This window comes from Takifugu rubripes, chromosome 15 (assembly GCF_901000725.2).
Source record: "Takifugu rubripes chromosome 15, fTakRub1.2, whole genome shotgun sequence".
In the NCBI taxonomy this organism is placed as follows: domain Eukaryota; kingdom Metazoa; phylum Chordata; class Actinopteri; order Tetraodontiformes; family Tetraodontidae; genus Takifugu; species Takifugu rubripes.
The window spans coordinates 13729443-13743167 of record NC_042299.1 but is presented as its reverse complement, the minus strand read 5'-3'; the positions used below and the strand labels follow the sequence as shown (position 1 = coordinate 13743167).

General features: G+C 46.2%; 2 protein-coding genes across 2 annotated transcripts; one reads left to right on the top strand and one right to left on the bottom strand.

Annotated features, from left to right (window-relative positions):
* Positions 1-3357: 3357 nt before the first annotated feature.
* Positions 3358-5886, bottom strand: LOC105417492 (LRRN4 C-terminal-like protein). Its single transcript, XM_011611566.2, has 2 exons — positions 5584-5886; positions 3358-5032 (listed from the first exon to the last, which is right to left on the bottom strand). Exon 2 carries the CDS (start codon positions 5025-5027, stop codon positions 4335-4337), a length of 693 nt encoding a protein of 230 aa, XP_011609868.2. The 5' UTR covers positions 5028-5032; positions 5584-5886; the 3' UTR covers positions 3358-4334.
* Positions 5887-8212: 2326 nt separating this feature from the next.
* Positions 8213-11763, top strand: LOC101076823 (zinc finger protein 681). The gene is made up of 2 exons (XM_003971254.3): positions 8213-9379; positions 9466-11763. The coding sequence occupies exons 1-2, from the start codon at positions 8674-8676 to the stop codon at positions 10419-10421; spliced, it is 1662 nt and encodes a 553-aa protein (XP_003971303.3). The 5' UTR covers positions 8213-8673; the 3' UTR covers positions 10422-11763.
* Positions 11764-13725: the final 1962 nt, after the last annotated feature.

Sequence of the window (13725 nt, the reverse complement as noted above, 5' to 3'; positions counted from 1 at the left end):
TAACCTCCTGAGGTTAAATACAGCTCTGCTTCCATGTCCCTCCAGGTTTGCTGCACTCTTAAAGATTCAGCTGCCTACATGTGAGCAGCAACTGCCTTCAACCGCTTATGGGATGTAACTAAGAGCATTTAGGCCGCCTCATTGATTTAAGTCCTATTTTACGCCGCATGTTCTATTTTTGGCATCTATAACTTCCACATCCGCAGCATTTATTTTTCCTTTCCCATTTGATGTAGGCTAATCCAGAACTGGATGAGTCCTTTGTAGCCTGAGCTTGAGCTGCCCCCGTACCTGACCTGTCCGTCCCCCGTCGCTGGTTTGTTCTTCCGTCCTTCGGCTCAGACTCGGAACGCAGAAGAATATTGCTGTTTTTATTTCCCAGATCTCCTGCACTGGGAAACAATTGGACTGGATGTGACTGGAAATGTCTCCACAGCCTCCCTCCTGCTGCTCTCCTCTCCCATCACTCTGACGCCCGTGTTTGTTGACTCCATCAGTCCGGCGCATTGATCCGCCTCTTAGTTGTGTTTTGGTTGTAGGCTGACAGCGGTTGACTTTCCAAGCGCTGGCCTCGGATGCCGAGTGGTCGATCTCGGGATATGGAGATAAATAATTTGATTCCAGCCCCCTGCGGGCGTGCACGGCGACGTGTCCTTGCTCCCGCACATGCAGGGACGTCCGTGATTGGTTCTCTTATCTGTGAGCTCATCACTGCCGCTGATGCCGAAGTGATTGATAAGCTCGGCTTGGTTTGATTATGTCCTGTATGCCTGGTTGTCATGGTGACCGCTCTTTTGGAAATTGGTGTGGGATAAACACAGTTCTTCCTCCCCCACCTCCTCCTCCTGCTCTTTTATTAAAGACCTTTTTAATCCCTGAGCTCTCCTGGAAAGTTGAGAGTCCGGCACTAAATTAAGATTTGAGCAAACATGCAGACGATCTGCCTCTTCACCCCCGCTCCCCTCTGCCACGCTGGAGTGCGGGTGAGATGATTATGTCTGCAAACTCGTCTTCATCCATGTCAGAGTGCCTCATTTCAATTTCCAACACATTATCAGTGGGTGCGCGCCAGCGGGGGCTGCAGCTCTCTGCAACTCTGACCTCTGGTGGCTTGGGAACACAAGCAAAAGCTGCTTTGAGACGCGTTGAACCTGATTTGGAAAATGTTGCAAGATGTTCTTCATCTCTCTGATGCCAGGCGGATAAATGCCACGATATGGATCATCATCTTAGGCTGCTTTTACTCCCTCAGACCAGATACTAACAAGACTGGGGGAGAAACCCATCTATGCATTTGCATAAAAATTCTTCAGAAGAGTCGAGATCCAATAATGTCCAGCGATGGATGACTGACCCTCTTTACAGCTTCTGCAGTTTGACCCCAGCGGTCAGAGCAGGCGGCTATTGGTTCATCTGCAGGATGGTGATGATGACAATTTTAGAAAAAAAAAAAAAAACTTCCCAGGCATAATGCAAATGGCTTTTCCAGGATTAATTACATTAAAATGAATGATCTTGCTATAATAATATGAGATGAATATAACATTACCCACAGTTACTTTCAGTGAATCCTATCTGAGCCTCGGCTCCAGGCTGCTGCCATGAAATATGCCGAGTTGAAGCAAATGTTCTCATCAGGCTTCGCACAACAGAATGGATGGATAATATTAGAAATGGATTACTGTAATATTGACGTCTTTTTCCACCGTTAATGCAGTATTTCTGCCTGCTGCAGAGCTTTCACTCACTGCTTGTTTGCTTCGACTGATGTTGTTCCAGAACATCACATTTCGGTGCATTTGGTTTCTGCTGTGTAATTCTTTAAAATAATGGGTTTTATCCTTTTCGCTCAGGGCAGAATGTGACCAGCAGGGGGCGCCAAACATTAATTTACACAACCACGTAAATAAGTGGGACTTTAACTCGGAAATCTAAGTCAATACTATTATTTGCAAAACTATTTCATTAAACAAAACCTTTTCATTTGCTTATTTTAGAATACGATAGCTGTCAACATTTTTTTTATTTATCGTACATATAGTATAGAGTTTTATTTATTCGTTGATGCTCTTTTTTTGTTATTTTTGTTAATGGAAAAAAAGATTAAGAAATACATCTGATGAGGCAGCTCAATGAGTAAACTCCCGAGTTCCTCTGGATTCTTTAAACTCGCCATCTGTTATTGGGACATATTGTGAAACTTTCAATAGCACTAATATGAGTCATTTTACAGTGACGATTTTATGGCTTAAAGACTCCAGCAGATCATAACGCAGAAATGCTCCAAAGCGGATTTTTGTAAGAATGAGTCACTGTTAGTCACAGATCAAGCAGGTGGAAGCTGAAACTCTTTTTCTTTTCTTCATAAATCTCTAGAATTTAGCTGATTCACTGTTGCAGTCGAGACCGTTGCTCCAGTGACGCATCTGTTTAGAAGCTGCTTGAGATGGAAGTGATTCGGTGATGCATTCAGGGCCACACGTCTGAAGGAGATCATCCCCCCCCCCATTGACCTGAATTTGTCCTCTTTAAACGTGATCCTAAGGTGACAATTAAATGATGGTTTTAATTGTTCCAGTGGAAGAAACTTCATGCATGTGAGCCAAGAGGAGTCATTTCCCAACATTTTCACCAATTCTTATCCAAAAGTTTTAGGTGCAATCTTCATATTCTAATTAAATTTCAAGCTATAGAGCATCTCAGCTCCGCTCCAAACACGACCATCTGCCTTGATTTAAACATTTTAATGTTTGTGTAACAGTCACATTTAGGTTTCTTCACAACCGAATCAGAAACATTTGCTCATCTATATGGTGCTGCAGGCGCGTCCTCTCACGCGTTTTCCAATCCTCCTCTCCCGCTTTAGACATAAACACAGCCGACTGATGCTTGTAATCTAGCGCGAGCGTGTAAATGCGGATGCTGGATGACTTCCACGCAGCTCTGTGTTCAGCTGGAAGCCGCAGCTCCAGCAGAACCATAACATGGCTCCGAGACATGCAGATGGTGGCCGGAGCGTGAGATAAACAGGAAGGATGTAAATACTCGACTCTATCATTTATTTTTTTTCCCCCCATCAAAGCTTAAGAGAAATGCCAAAAGCTTCTCGGCGGCCTGCATGACTGGAAGTCTTAGCTGGCGGGAGACGGCTTTGCAGAATCCGGAATCTGCTTCAGGAAGGTCATTGGATGGCAGCTGGAAAAACAGCCCTGAAAACTGACACAACAGTGTGACAGTGTGATGGATGGAAACACATGGGCCCAGCCAGGCACTGGGAAAAGAGAAACCCGAGTGCAGTTCCACGTGCAGACAATGGAGAAAATGTTCCCACCCGCACATTTGGGAAGAAAAGGCATGATGGCAACTCAAGAAACGTTTTATTGACTTAAACATTCAGACCTGATGTGACACGAACACAGCAGCCTGATGAAACTTTTCATGGAAACGAAAAAGGAAAATAAACCAAATGTCCATAAATACAGTAAACCAGCACCTTCTTTTCCGGTTGGATCGCTGGATTTAACTCTACCAGAGAGTTCTAAACACCATCAGGAACTTTTTTTGTGCTCCGTGGCCTGCTTGTTTCAACGTGTTTCCTGATAAGGGATCCACATGAAGTGAATCAAACATACTCGACAGCTTTGTCCTGACCTGCCGTCGCTCCTCTTTGCACAGTCTTGCTGCTTAATTAAAGACAATACGTTTCTGATTAGTGTCGTGGACGAGACAGATTCTGTTCATCTTCTACATTTGCCTCATTAAACTAAAAGTTCTGTTGTTGCTAAATGCGCCGTGTAAAACTTGCACGGATTACGTGGAAGGAAGCGGAGTTTCGTTCAAGTCTCTGAAATTAAATAATAAATACTTAAATCACATATATTGGTGCTTTTGCCAGTTTTATCCCATTAACTCAGGATCCTTTCTACAATAAGCTGCTTTGCTCGAGTAGCTTCCTGCAGGGACGGCATGCTGGGAGGTTTCTAGCAATCCTAACGGCTAATATTTCAAAGCAGTCCAAGCTGCAGTTTGAAATCCAGTAAGAAGAATTTCTTTACATCATCTCTCTTACAACATTTTTGGTTTCCAGGAATCTCTCAAAGTGAGCCTGCAGCCCTCTTTTGAGTCACGCATACATCCTCAAACAAGCCACCAGAGAATATTTAAAAAAATAAAAGAATAATCAGGCATTAAAATCAAGGGGTGTTTTTTCCCTCGTGCACACTCAGAAGGGATTCTGTGCAGAAAAGCTAAGATATAGTCTCAGAAAAGAGTCTGAAGAGTCTCGTGGGACGGCCTCATCCCTGCCAGCGTCCAGCTTTGCTTTCCTCTGCTCTTCACTGTGTCGCTGCTATGTTGTGCATAGTGATGCTGGCCTGCTGTTTTCTTTGCCTCTTGTATCTCCAGAGTAAAACCAGCAGCAAGATGAGCAGCAGGAGGCCCAGAGCGCCCCCGATGAGTCCCGCTCTCAGGCTCAGGCTGCTGTGTCTGTACTGGTACATCTTACAGGACGCCTGGCTCTTTCCAGCGTCGTTCACTGCCACCAGGCACACCATGGACACGTCTTCAACCTTGCCCACGCCGCCGCTCCGCTGATCCTTCCCAAACTTCCTCCTCTCCTGCCCCCCTATTGTCACATGATACGCTGTGACGTATGAGTAGGGTGCGCACCACCGGACCACGACCTCTGACCCGTTCCAGGACACCGTTCTGAGATCAGGGGCATCCGGAACCTCGCTGTGTAAAGTGAAGCCCGGGCACAAACATCTGGTGGAGGCTGCTAGTTGAGAACAGGGGACCTGATTCTCCAGACAAGGCTTGTAGTCACATGGCTTAAGGGGCCCTCCATCTGGGGCCGGCATGCTAGGTAACACAGTGGTGACATCGTCGCCATACTGAGAGTAATCCTCCGAGCTTAGCCAGTGGGCCCTCGTGTGTCCCGGCGTTGTTGGAAGGAATGACAAACCTCTGATGAAGACCAGGCAGACGATCGTCAGGGGAAGGGGAAGGCCTGGGCTGGCAGCCATCATGTCATCTGGAGAACATGGAAAGAATAAATTATTGTGCTGAAAATCATGACATTATGGATACCGGGGCCTTGTGTGTTTCTATAAACGTTGAGGGCTGAAAGAGGAAAATGCGGTGAATGAAAGTGAAATCGGGTCATTTTCCAGCTTGAAAATTAAAATAACCCTTCTACAGTCAACTGGAAACCAGAGCGTCTTTTCTCTCACGTGGTTAAACTGTGAACCGAGGTGAAATGTATCATTCTGTCTTGTGTTTAGAGTGTAATCCGTAAGTAAGACTCCGGTGGTACTCTGCGCTAAATCAGCATTCCAGGCAGTATTGCACAACAGGTCCAAATGCCTTCACGCCAGGGCAGCTTTGTTGTCCACGTCCAGTTACGGGAAAAGTGCCTCCACTCTCACATACCTGACTGATGGCCAGGTCAATAACAACCGAGCCCATTCTACAAAAATCCCAACGATTGCTTTAAACACAGAGCAGGATTCCACCTTCAATCCCAGCATTCCTAAAAGGAAAAAAAACTGGCAAATAATGTTGAAAAGAATGAGCCCACCGTACCTGTTGTATGGGGGTCTTCGTCAGGATGTGAAAGCGCTCCTTTCTCCTCGTCTTCTTCCCACTTGCTGTCTTTATATGCCTTCTCCCCAGCTATCAATCTCTCATATATGCTCTGGCTCTCCCAACCCTCTGCACCGGCTCCACCTCCTCCCTGCTAAACGGTTCATGTGGATGATGTTAGTGGTGTTGCTATAGCTTGCTATTAGAAACGTCACTGCTCACACATGCCTGAGGGAGGAACCCGCATGGATTCCGTTAGAACAGGACTTTCGGAGCGTGTCTGACTCGTTAATGAGCTCTTGTTTTGTGGTCAGGGGGGTGACGGGAAACTGGATCTGTGAAGGAATGCCTGCGCCACGGGTCTGGTACACTCGATTTTGTCATTCCTGACGAGTGCAGCTGTCTCTGCCTTATCTTCCCGGCCATCCAACCACTCACACAAATAAAACGTATGACTTCACTTCAAATGTTGCAGCAAAACTCAAAGGGCTGCTGTGCAGCTGCTCAACAAACGGAGCACATTAGACTCAATCTGGGAGCAATTTCTGCCTTAAATCACTTGACCACGCGGCTTTAGACGGCGGGGTTGATGAGGAAAATTAAAAACGCCTTCCTGGCAGTGACTAAGTCGTGATTCTTGCTGACAAGAAATCTCAGTGCTCCTATCCAGAGAAAAGGACTGAACAGCATGTTCTGTTGGTGTCACTTCAAAGTTGTTTGGAACTCTGTCCCCAGATGAGGGGACGTTGTCTTGTACCCGAAACGTATTTGCTGTTCTGTATTTGTAAAATTTCTAGCGCAGAATGTAAATATTGCGCTTGTGTGGATCTCCTGGCAGCAGCGTAATTAGAATATTCAGCAGTTGTCTCGTGTTGTTTGTGGGTCGTATGTGGCGAGGAGCTTTCATCTGAAAAGTATGCATATTCAGTGTTTATCCAAAAAGATATGATGAGGAGGAATTATTTTGGTCAAAATGAAATAAACCAAAAAATAATAATAATGAAAAGTGTCCCATATCTGCTGTCGTGTACATTTGCTCTTCAGATTATTTTCTTCTATATTATTGGGATTAATGGGAATAATAACTAAATAAAATGTCCAAGAAGCAAATTGCTTCCCTTTTTTTAGGTGCTAAAACGTATTTTTTGATGACGCCTGTCTTCTGTGCTCATTCGGGGGATTTTACTCATGTTGTGTCATTATGGGGCCCAAACTTGGACTTGACGTTATGGGGTGAGGTTAAAGTTAAGAGGGGAGTTTATTGTAGACCGTAAACTGTTTTATTCTGCACTGATTCAGAGTTGAGAGAATATCCGCAAGGCCATAAAAGGGGCTCTGACACAAACTTAAGAAAAAGCAGTTCCGAGACCTCGGAAAGTTGCAAAAGGTCACACAGATGGGAACTGTTAGGTGGGTCATTGACACAGTACACTGGAATTATTGGTGGAATTGTTCTTCACATAATTTACAGAACCCTCCAAGGTTCTTTTCTGCTATGTTCTCCAGATGGCTGTTTTTAATTCAGGGGTTAGCATAAGTGACAACACGCACAGTACTGGCCGTGCCAATTCGGCCTAATAATTCATAACTGCCTGCGTTTCTCCCCGTGATTAAAACAGATTAATTGTTTTTTATGCTGATGACAGCTCAAAGGCAAACTGAGTCCAGACAGGAGTGATGAGTTAACGAGCCAAAGTGTTTAATTAACCTCCTGTTTAGACCTGCGGGAAATGCATGGCAATAAGATGCTACATCTTGGATTTTCATTAGCAGCTTATTAAATGAATCACATTGCGTCTCTGCGAAAGCACATGTTTAAATGATAACTCTACAAATAGATGATTCACTTGGAGATTATTTTCTGGTCCCAACATTATTCATTTGGTTTATTAGTTCATCTCCCCATTTGAAATGCAGTCTGCAGTGCCTCCCAGAGTCTGCTGGGAAACACACAAGGGTGGATTCGGCATCTAAAGCAACACAACTGGGTGTGGGTTACTTTTCATTTCTCATAATTCGTAATGTTCATCTGCAAAGCATCAGGGCGTTCATGACACGTCTGAGCAGTTTGGGAAATGAAAATGATCGCGTTACATCGGCATCCTGCACTCCCAGGGCAGCCTGCAGCGAGCTGTGCATGAGGGGTAAACGTCTAATCTTCTCATCCGGATTGTATCAACCACAGAAAAGCCAACCATCTGCAGGCAGTGTGGAATTTGAACCATGAGAGTTCCAGTTTGGATAAAAACTAAATCTTTTCTCTGCAAATGGCTGCTGGAATACACTCAAAAGGTGAATTCCCCCTGAGTATATTCTTGCAGGCTAAAAGTGGAGCGTATTTACTTCAAGAAAAGGACACTGCCCGGGGAAAATACACGTTGATTTCAGGCATAGTAATATGAGATATTCTCTGAAACAAATAGTATAAAATCTCGGCTGCAAGTCGAGATTTGAATAACGACACATTTAATCATTTGGTAGATGAATGTATTCATTATCTCTGGATGTCGTTTAACACAGAAATACACAATTTAATCGTATCAGAGAAGTTTATATTAATTTCGCCCCCCCAAAAAAGTGCATCCCTCCCTACAAGAACACTTCCAGGGATAAATCCAAATACATAATTCGGACCTTCTTTGTTGACGTCATATTGGCGCGACGGGCCTCAGTTTACAGTATAAGGAACGCTGGACATGGGAGAGTCATAGCCGCGAAGCAGGAAGGTTTTCACTCCTGATTTACGGATTTGAACATCTGCGTTACAAACACACGAGTCCTTTCTCCAGTAGAGTCTCGGTTTTAGCAGAAAGACATAATTTACTGGATGTCAACCTTAAAGCTAACCGGCTAATATTAGCACGCGGAGCCAGGCCCAGCGAAGAGTCGCATTCTAGAGTTGTTTTTGTCAGCCAGGCTAGATTAACAGACAAATGTAGTTTTTGAAATAACCATTTGTTAAGTTTTCGTTTTCGGCTTAATAAATAACACGTTAGCCCAACTGGTGTTTAACTCACGTTATTGATAGACTGAACGCTAGCTTGTTGACGTTAGCTATTTGATATAAGGCTAGCTAACGGCATTATAATAATGACTTCCAGGAGAAGCAGTTATGCAGGTAATATGGATACCTCGTCATCAACTAGCGGTAGCAGCTCGATCCCCAGCGGCAACCGTAAACAGACCATCATAGATAGGAGCGCCATGGAGTCGTGTTATGATCGGAAAGTAGACAAGTCTGTGTATGTAGCTACGCAGGGTAGCCTGACGGTAACGTCGTTGAAAACACGTCTCGCTCCGACAATTCAAACCGCGATGTCCGCAGCAGTCGATACTCTTTTGGGAGAAGTGGTTCTTGTGCTTAATGAGACTCAACAAGAGCTGCTGCACAAGGAACAAGAGAACGAGAGACTCAAAGTGCGCCTCGAAGTGTCTGAGAGGGAGCTGAAGACTTTGCAGGACTGTCTGTGCAGCGCTCAGAAGCTCATTGATCAGCTTCAGGTCTCATACACGGGCCCTCAGTCCATCAATCAATCTGTCTTCGCCCCATCTATGTCTTCCATGGCTTCAATAACTCAAGGAATGGATCGTGATCATCAGAATGCCCGAAATGTGAATGGAGCTAGTGTCGATATGGGCATGGGGGCCCCCGTGGAAGATTCCCTCCATGAATTTGAACCAAGAGATGACTACAAAATGTGTCAGCTTTCAATCCAACCTGATGGCTCTGTGACTAATCACCCTTTGGATTTTGGATCCAACACATCCCATATGTGCTCAGATTCCAGCAGACCAGGTAGATATGCAACTTCTGTGTCTGTTGTTCTGTGTTTTACAACCATTCGCTGTATGTTGAGAATTAACGTCCACATTTGTGTTTAGATGACAGGCAGTCTCAGGGAACTGTGCCCAGGTTTGAAATCAAAGAGGAGCAGGGAGCAATCTCCGGCTCTTGTCCACCCACCAGGAAGGAAGGGTTACGCACTGACAACAGGGTTGTGGACGGGGATCAGTCATCCCACAATGTGGCTAACATCAGCTACGTTCAGGTTGGGAGCGAGGATTCCCAGCGTTCCTACACTCAAGCTCTGCGTCATCCGCGAGCTGCCAGAGACTGCGGTGCCTTACAACAGGGGGATCTTGAGGGACAGAAGCATTTGTCCCGGACTTCTGGAAGGGGAAGAGTGGACAGTGTTTCACCAGGAAGGGCGGAGGACGCGGCGGGACCTTCAGCACCCGACGCGGCAAGCGAGCCTCCGGGAGATCGCCCGCACCACTGCCTGGAGTGCGGGAAGACTTTCCGTCTAATTTCCAGCCTCAAAAAACACATCCGCATCCACACCGGAGAGAAACCGTACCCCTGCGGCGTCTGCGGGCGCCGCTTCCGCGAGTCGGGGGCGTTGAAAACTCACCTGCGCATACACACGGGTGAGAAGCCGTACTCCTGCTCCGAGTGTGGGAACTGCTTCCGCCACTTGGACGGTCTGCGCAAACACAGGCGCACGCACACGGGCGAGAAGCCGTACGTGTGCGCCATCTGCGGGAAGCGCCTGAGCCGCCTGCAGCATCTTAAGCACCACCAGCTCATCCACACGGGGGAACGGCCCTGCTGTTGCCCCTTCTGCAACCGCACCTTCAAGGAGCCGGCGGCGCTGCGGAAGCACATCCGCACGCACCGCGAGGAGAGCAGCCACATGGGCATCGGCGCCAGCGACGACACTGACCCGGACGCCATCGACGACATGAACAATCTCCACCCGGCGGCCCCATCGCCTCAGATGAGGTTCGGGGAGTGGGGAGCTGAGGAGGAGGACAGCTCGGTGGCGGACTGTGTGTAGAGGACGCTGAAGGGAACAGGTCAAAAGGAGCATCCGTCTGCTCTGAAACTGCCACGATGATGCAGAGCATCGTGCCCTTTGGGTCGTTACTCATGCTCCCATGTTTATCACTCACAAAAACAAACCTGAACCACTTCCTGCAGCGCAGCACTGACACTTCTGGACATTGTCAAAGCGGCAGCGGCGGACGGATTCTTCTCAGCGCGGGGGGGGATCGAGGTTCACCAAGTTTTTAAAAGGCCTCTTGCAAAGTGACGTTAGGAACGGTTTCAGGTTCGGTGGTTTTTAAGTTGCAAATGCATCACACCCACCCTTGAGCTGCTGCTGTTGCTGCGGCTCTGATGCTGCTCTGCAGCTGCGGCTGCTGCTCTGATGCTGCTGCTGCGGCTCTGCTGCAGACGGTTCCCATCCCTTTTATTGGATCTGTCTGTCTCTATGATGCAGCGCAGCATCAAGCCAGTGGCTTCGTGCTTCGTGTGTACACAGACGAGCAGGAGCACTGACCTTTTTGTGTCTTTGTTACCAATTTTCTCATCATTATGCAGAGGAAGCTCAAATGTAGCGGCTGCTTCTGTCTCCACGCGACTGTCGCCGGGGTGGAGAGGTTCTCTTCAGTTCTAGAGGTGAACTGTGTGGGGAAAGACTCTCTCAGCGTGTAAATGAACTAAACAGTCATCTAAACTTTTTATAATACTGGTTGTGTGCTGGAACTATTTTAGCCTTTCTTTTTCTTAATGTGTATAAAGTACTTGTTGTTATCAGCTGATTATTAGTGATGCCTGGCAGATGCGCGTCCGTGCACGTCGGTGCACGTTCATGTTTCTGCCTCTGTAAATAAAGAAATAGTTTTTTTTACTTTATCCAGTTAAGGGTTAGCTTTGAAATCTCAATGTCTAGCGAAGATGTTTTTTTATTTAAAATGTATAGGGAATTAAATGCTAACCATTTAATGCAATTGTGTACAGGTGCGTAACATCTGGAGCTGGGGCAGAACACGAGGCTGTTCTGTGAGGCTCTGCCTCTTCCCTGGTGTCCTCCAATGATCTCCATGTTACGACTGTGTGTGCAGACAAGCGTGAGTCGTTTCCAAGGCCCGGGAGCACTTTAGGTCTGTGACCGTCAGTGCTGAGGTGGGCCTCGCCAGGCTGAGGTGCGTCTGTGTCCATCCTCTGGGGCTGTTGCATGTGGGTGAAACTGAAATGAGGTTTGTTGGGAGGCTGAACAGTCGGTGTTAATTGTGAAACTTAAAACTTTCTATGCTTCTGTGTTCTGATTATATCCCCTGACATCATGTATATCTTGTTACCATGTTACTATATTAAAGGACATTGTTTATGGTTGGTTTTTTTTGCTTCTTTTTAACTTTGGCTGTTTATTGTGTTAACATTAATGATGAAAGGCTGCTGTCCCTGCCGGGGAGACCTCGGGCCGACGGACACGTCGCCACACAGCCGGTGGACACGCCTAACGCAGACGACACGTTCGTGGCCTCTCTCTTATCTCCCGATGCTGCGTAATCACAGTTGTGCTCACACAAACCAGTCATTTTGGAGTCCTGCTGGCGTTACAGACATACTAAAACACCGAAGACCTACAAATAATTTGTGGTCATTGTGACATTTTTGTGTCATTTTCATAGTTCGTGAGCAGATAACGAGTTATTATTTCAAGCTCACCGGGATTAGTAAAGATGCCGCCATCAGTGTCGTATAAATTAAGGCTCGACGGTGGTGATGAGACCTGAGTGTCGGTTCTTGCTTCCCGCCTGCACCCTGATTCTGTTTGGATGCAATGCTGGAATGTTGGTGTCATTACAGTAGCAAGGGAAGTAGTAATTACACACCGACGGTGGGATGGATGCAGGCTTGTTCCAACACACTGAGCATCGTTGAAGCACGTGCCGTGGACGGAGCCTCGGCGAGGCACATCGAAACATGTCGCTGCAGACGCTTCCAGCCTGCAGAGAGGAAATAACAGTTTCATCAACACTTCTTTTGTTTTATTACACATTCATGGCAGGTTTTCCTGATGCAGCTGTGCTCTATTTTAGCGTCTCTCTGGTTTCTAATGTAATATTAGTGCACTGATGCACAGTTTCAACTTAACTTGAAGCCTGTGAAGGCAACATGCGACACAAGCTCCCCCAATTAGCCACAAAGCTGCTTTTATGTGCTGAAATGAGAACAATCAAACTGAAAAATGAATAATAGATTTGTTCTACATATAACGAGTGACAGGACAACAATGGGACACAAATGAATTGTTCATAGTTGTCCACAATTAAGGGAAATTTTAAAAATTAAGAAACAAACCAATCCTGTAAAGGTGAAGATATCTTAGATGTCCTTGTAGATCTGCTGCTGAGGAAATGTCAGTGACCTTTAACCCCGATAGGGCCTGTTGGTGTGAGGGATGCGGTCGAAGGTGGTGTGTAAATCTTAGTGCTCTAGCCTCCAGATGAGCTTCCAGACTTGGTCAGAACTGGGTCAAGGTGAAGATTTGGGTTGGTTTTGGCATTTAGTTGTGATGGAGCGGTCATGTCGTGTGTGTTGTCAGCCAGTGTGGTCATTTCCTCAATGCCGGAAGCTGAAACACTCACTCGCTGACAGGAAGTGACTCGGCTCGCACAGGGTGAGGGTGAGGCTGCTCTCTGCCCCTCGTTTAGTCACATGTATCCACCAATCACTTGAATATATTATTATTAGTAGTAGTAGTATTGTTATTATTATTACTATTGTTATTATTATTATTATTATCTTTTTTTTTAACCTTTATTTGCTATAAATACTTACCTCTACCTTAGGTACCTCTATAATTAAGTAGAAGTTGCGAGATATAGATTTCAGGGGAACAAACTATCAAAAAATATCGGTCGAGGGAATTTCATATATTTAATAAACATATATTAACATAGCTGAACTCTTAATTATGATGTTATGGAATTACTGCTATAACAATTGCAGTTGGTTGTATGTAAATCATTGAGTAAATGCTAAAAGTTTAACAAGCTCTTAGGACCCACGTGCTTAGGCACATTTCATCCCTGTCTTCGGTGTTGAGCAGATACGGGTCATTTGGAACCGGATCAACCAAATCTCCATGGAAACGCACCCTGTCGCTCCTTCTGAACGCGTGTTTTCGGAGTGACGCGTACAGCTGTGCAGCGGAGGTCTGCAGATGAGAGTCTGGGGGGGGGGGGGGGGGGGGGGGGGGGGACGAGGAGCAACCAACAAGGAAACGACGTTGCTTGTGCGCCGCCTGACTGGCCTGAAAGAGGGCTGGCTCACCCCTCTCTCCTCCTTTC

Bases quoted from the DNA above. Each gene is read 5' to 3' on its own strand.
- LOC105417492 (XM_011611566.2), bottom strand. From the start codon at position 5,027: ATGATGGCTGCCAGCCCAGGCCTTCCCCTTCCCCTGACGATCGTCTGC.
- LOC101076823 (XM_003971254.3), top strand. From the start codon at position 8,674: ATGACTTCCAGGAGAAGCAGTTATGCAGGTAATATGGATACCTCGTCA. The intron at 9,380-9,465 runs GTAGATATGCAA...ATTTGTGTTTAG, and splicing joins CTCAGATTCCAGCAGACCAG to ATGACAGGCAGTCTCAGGGA.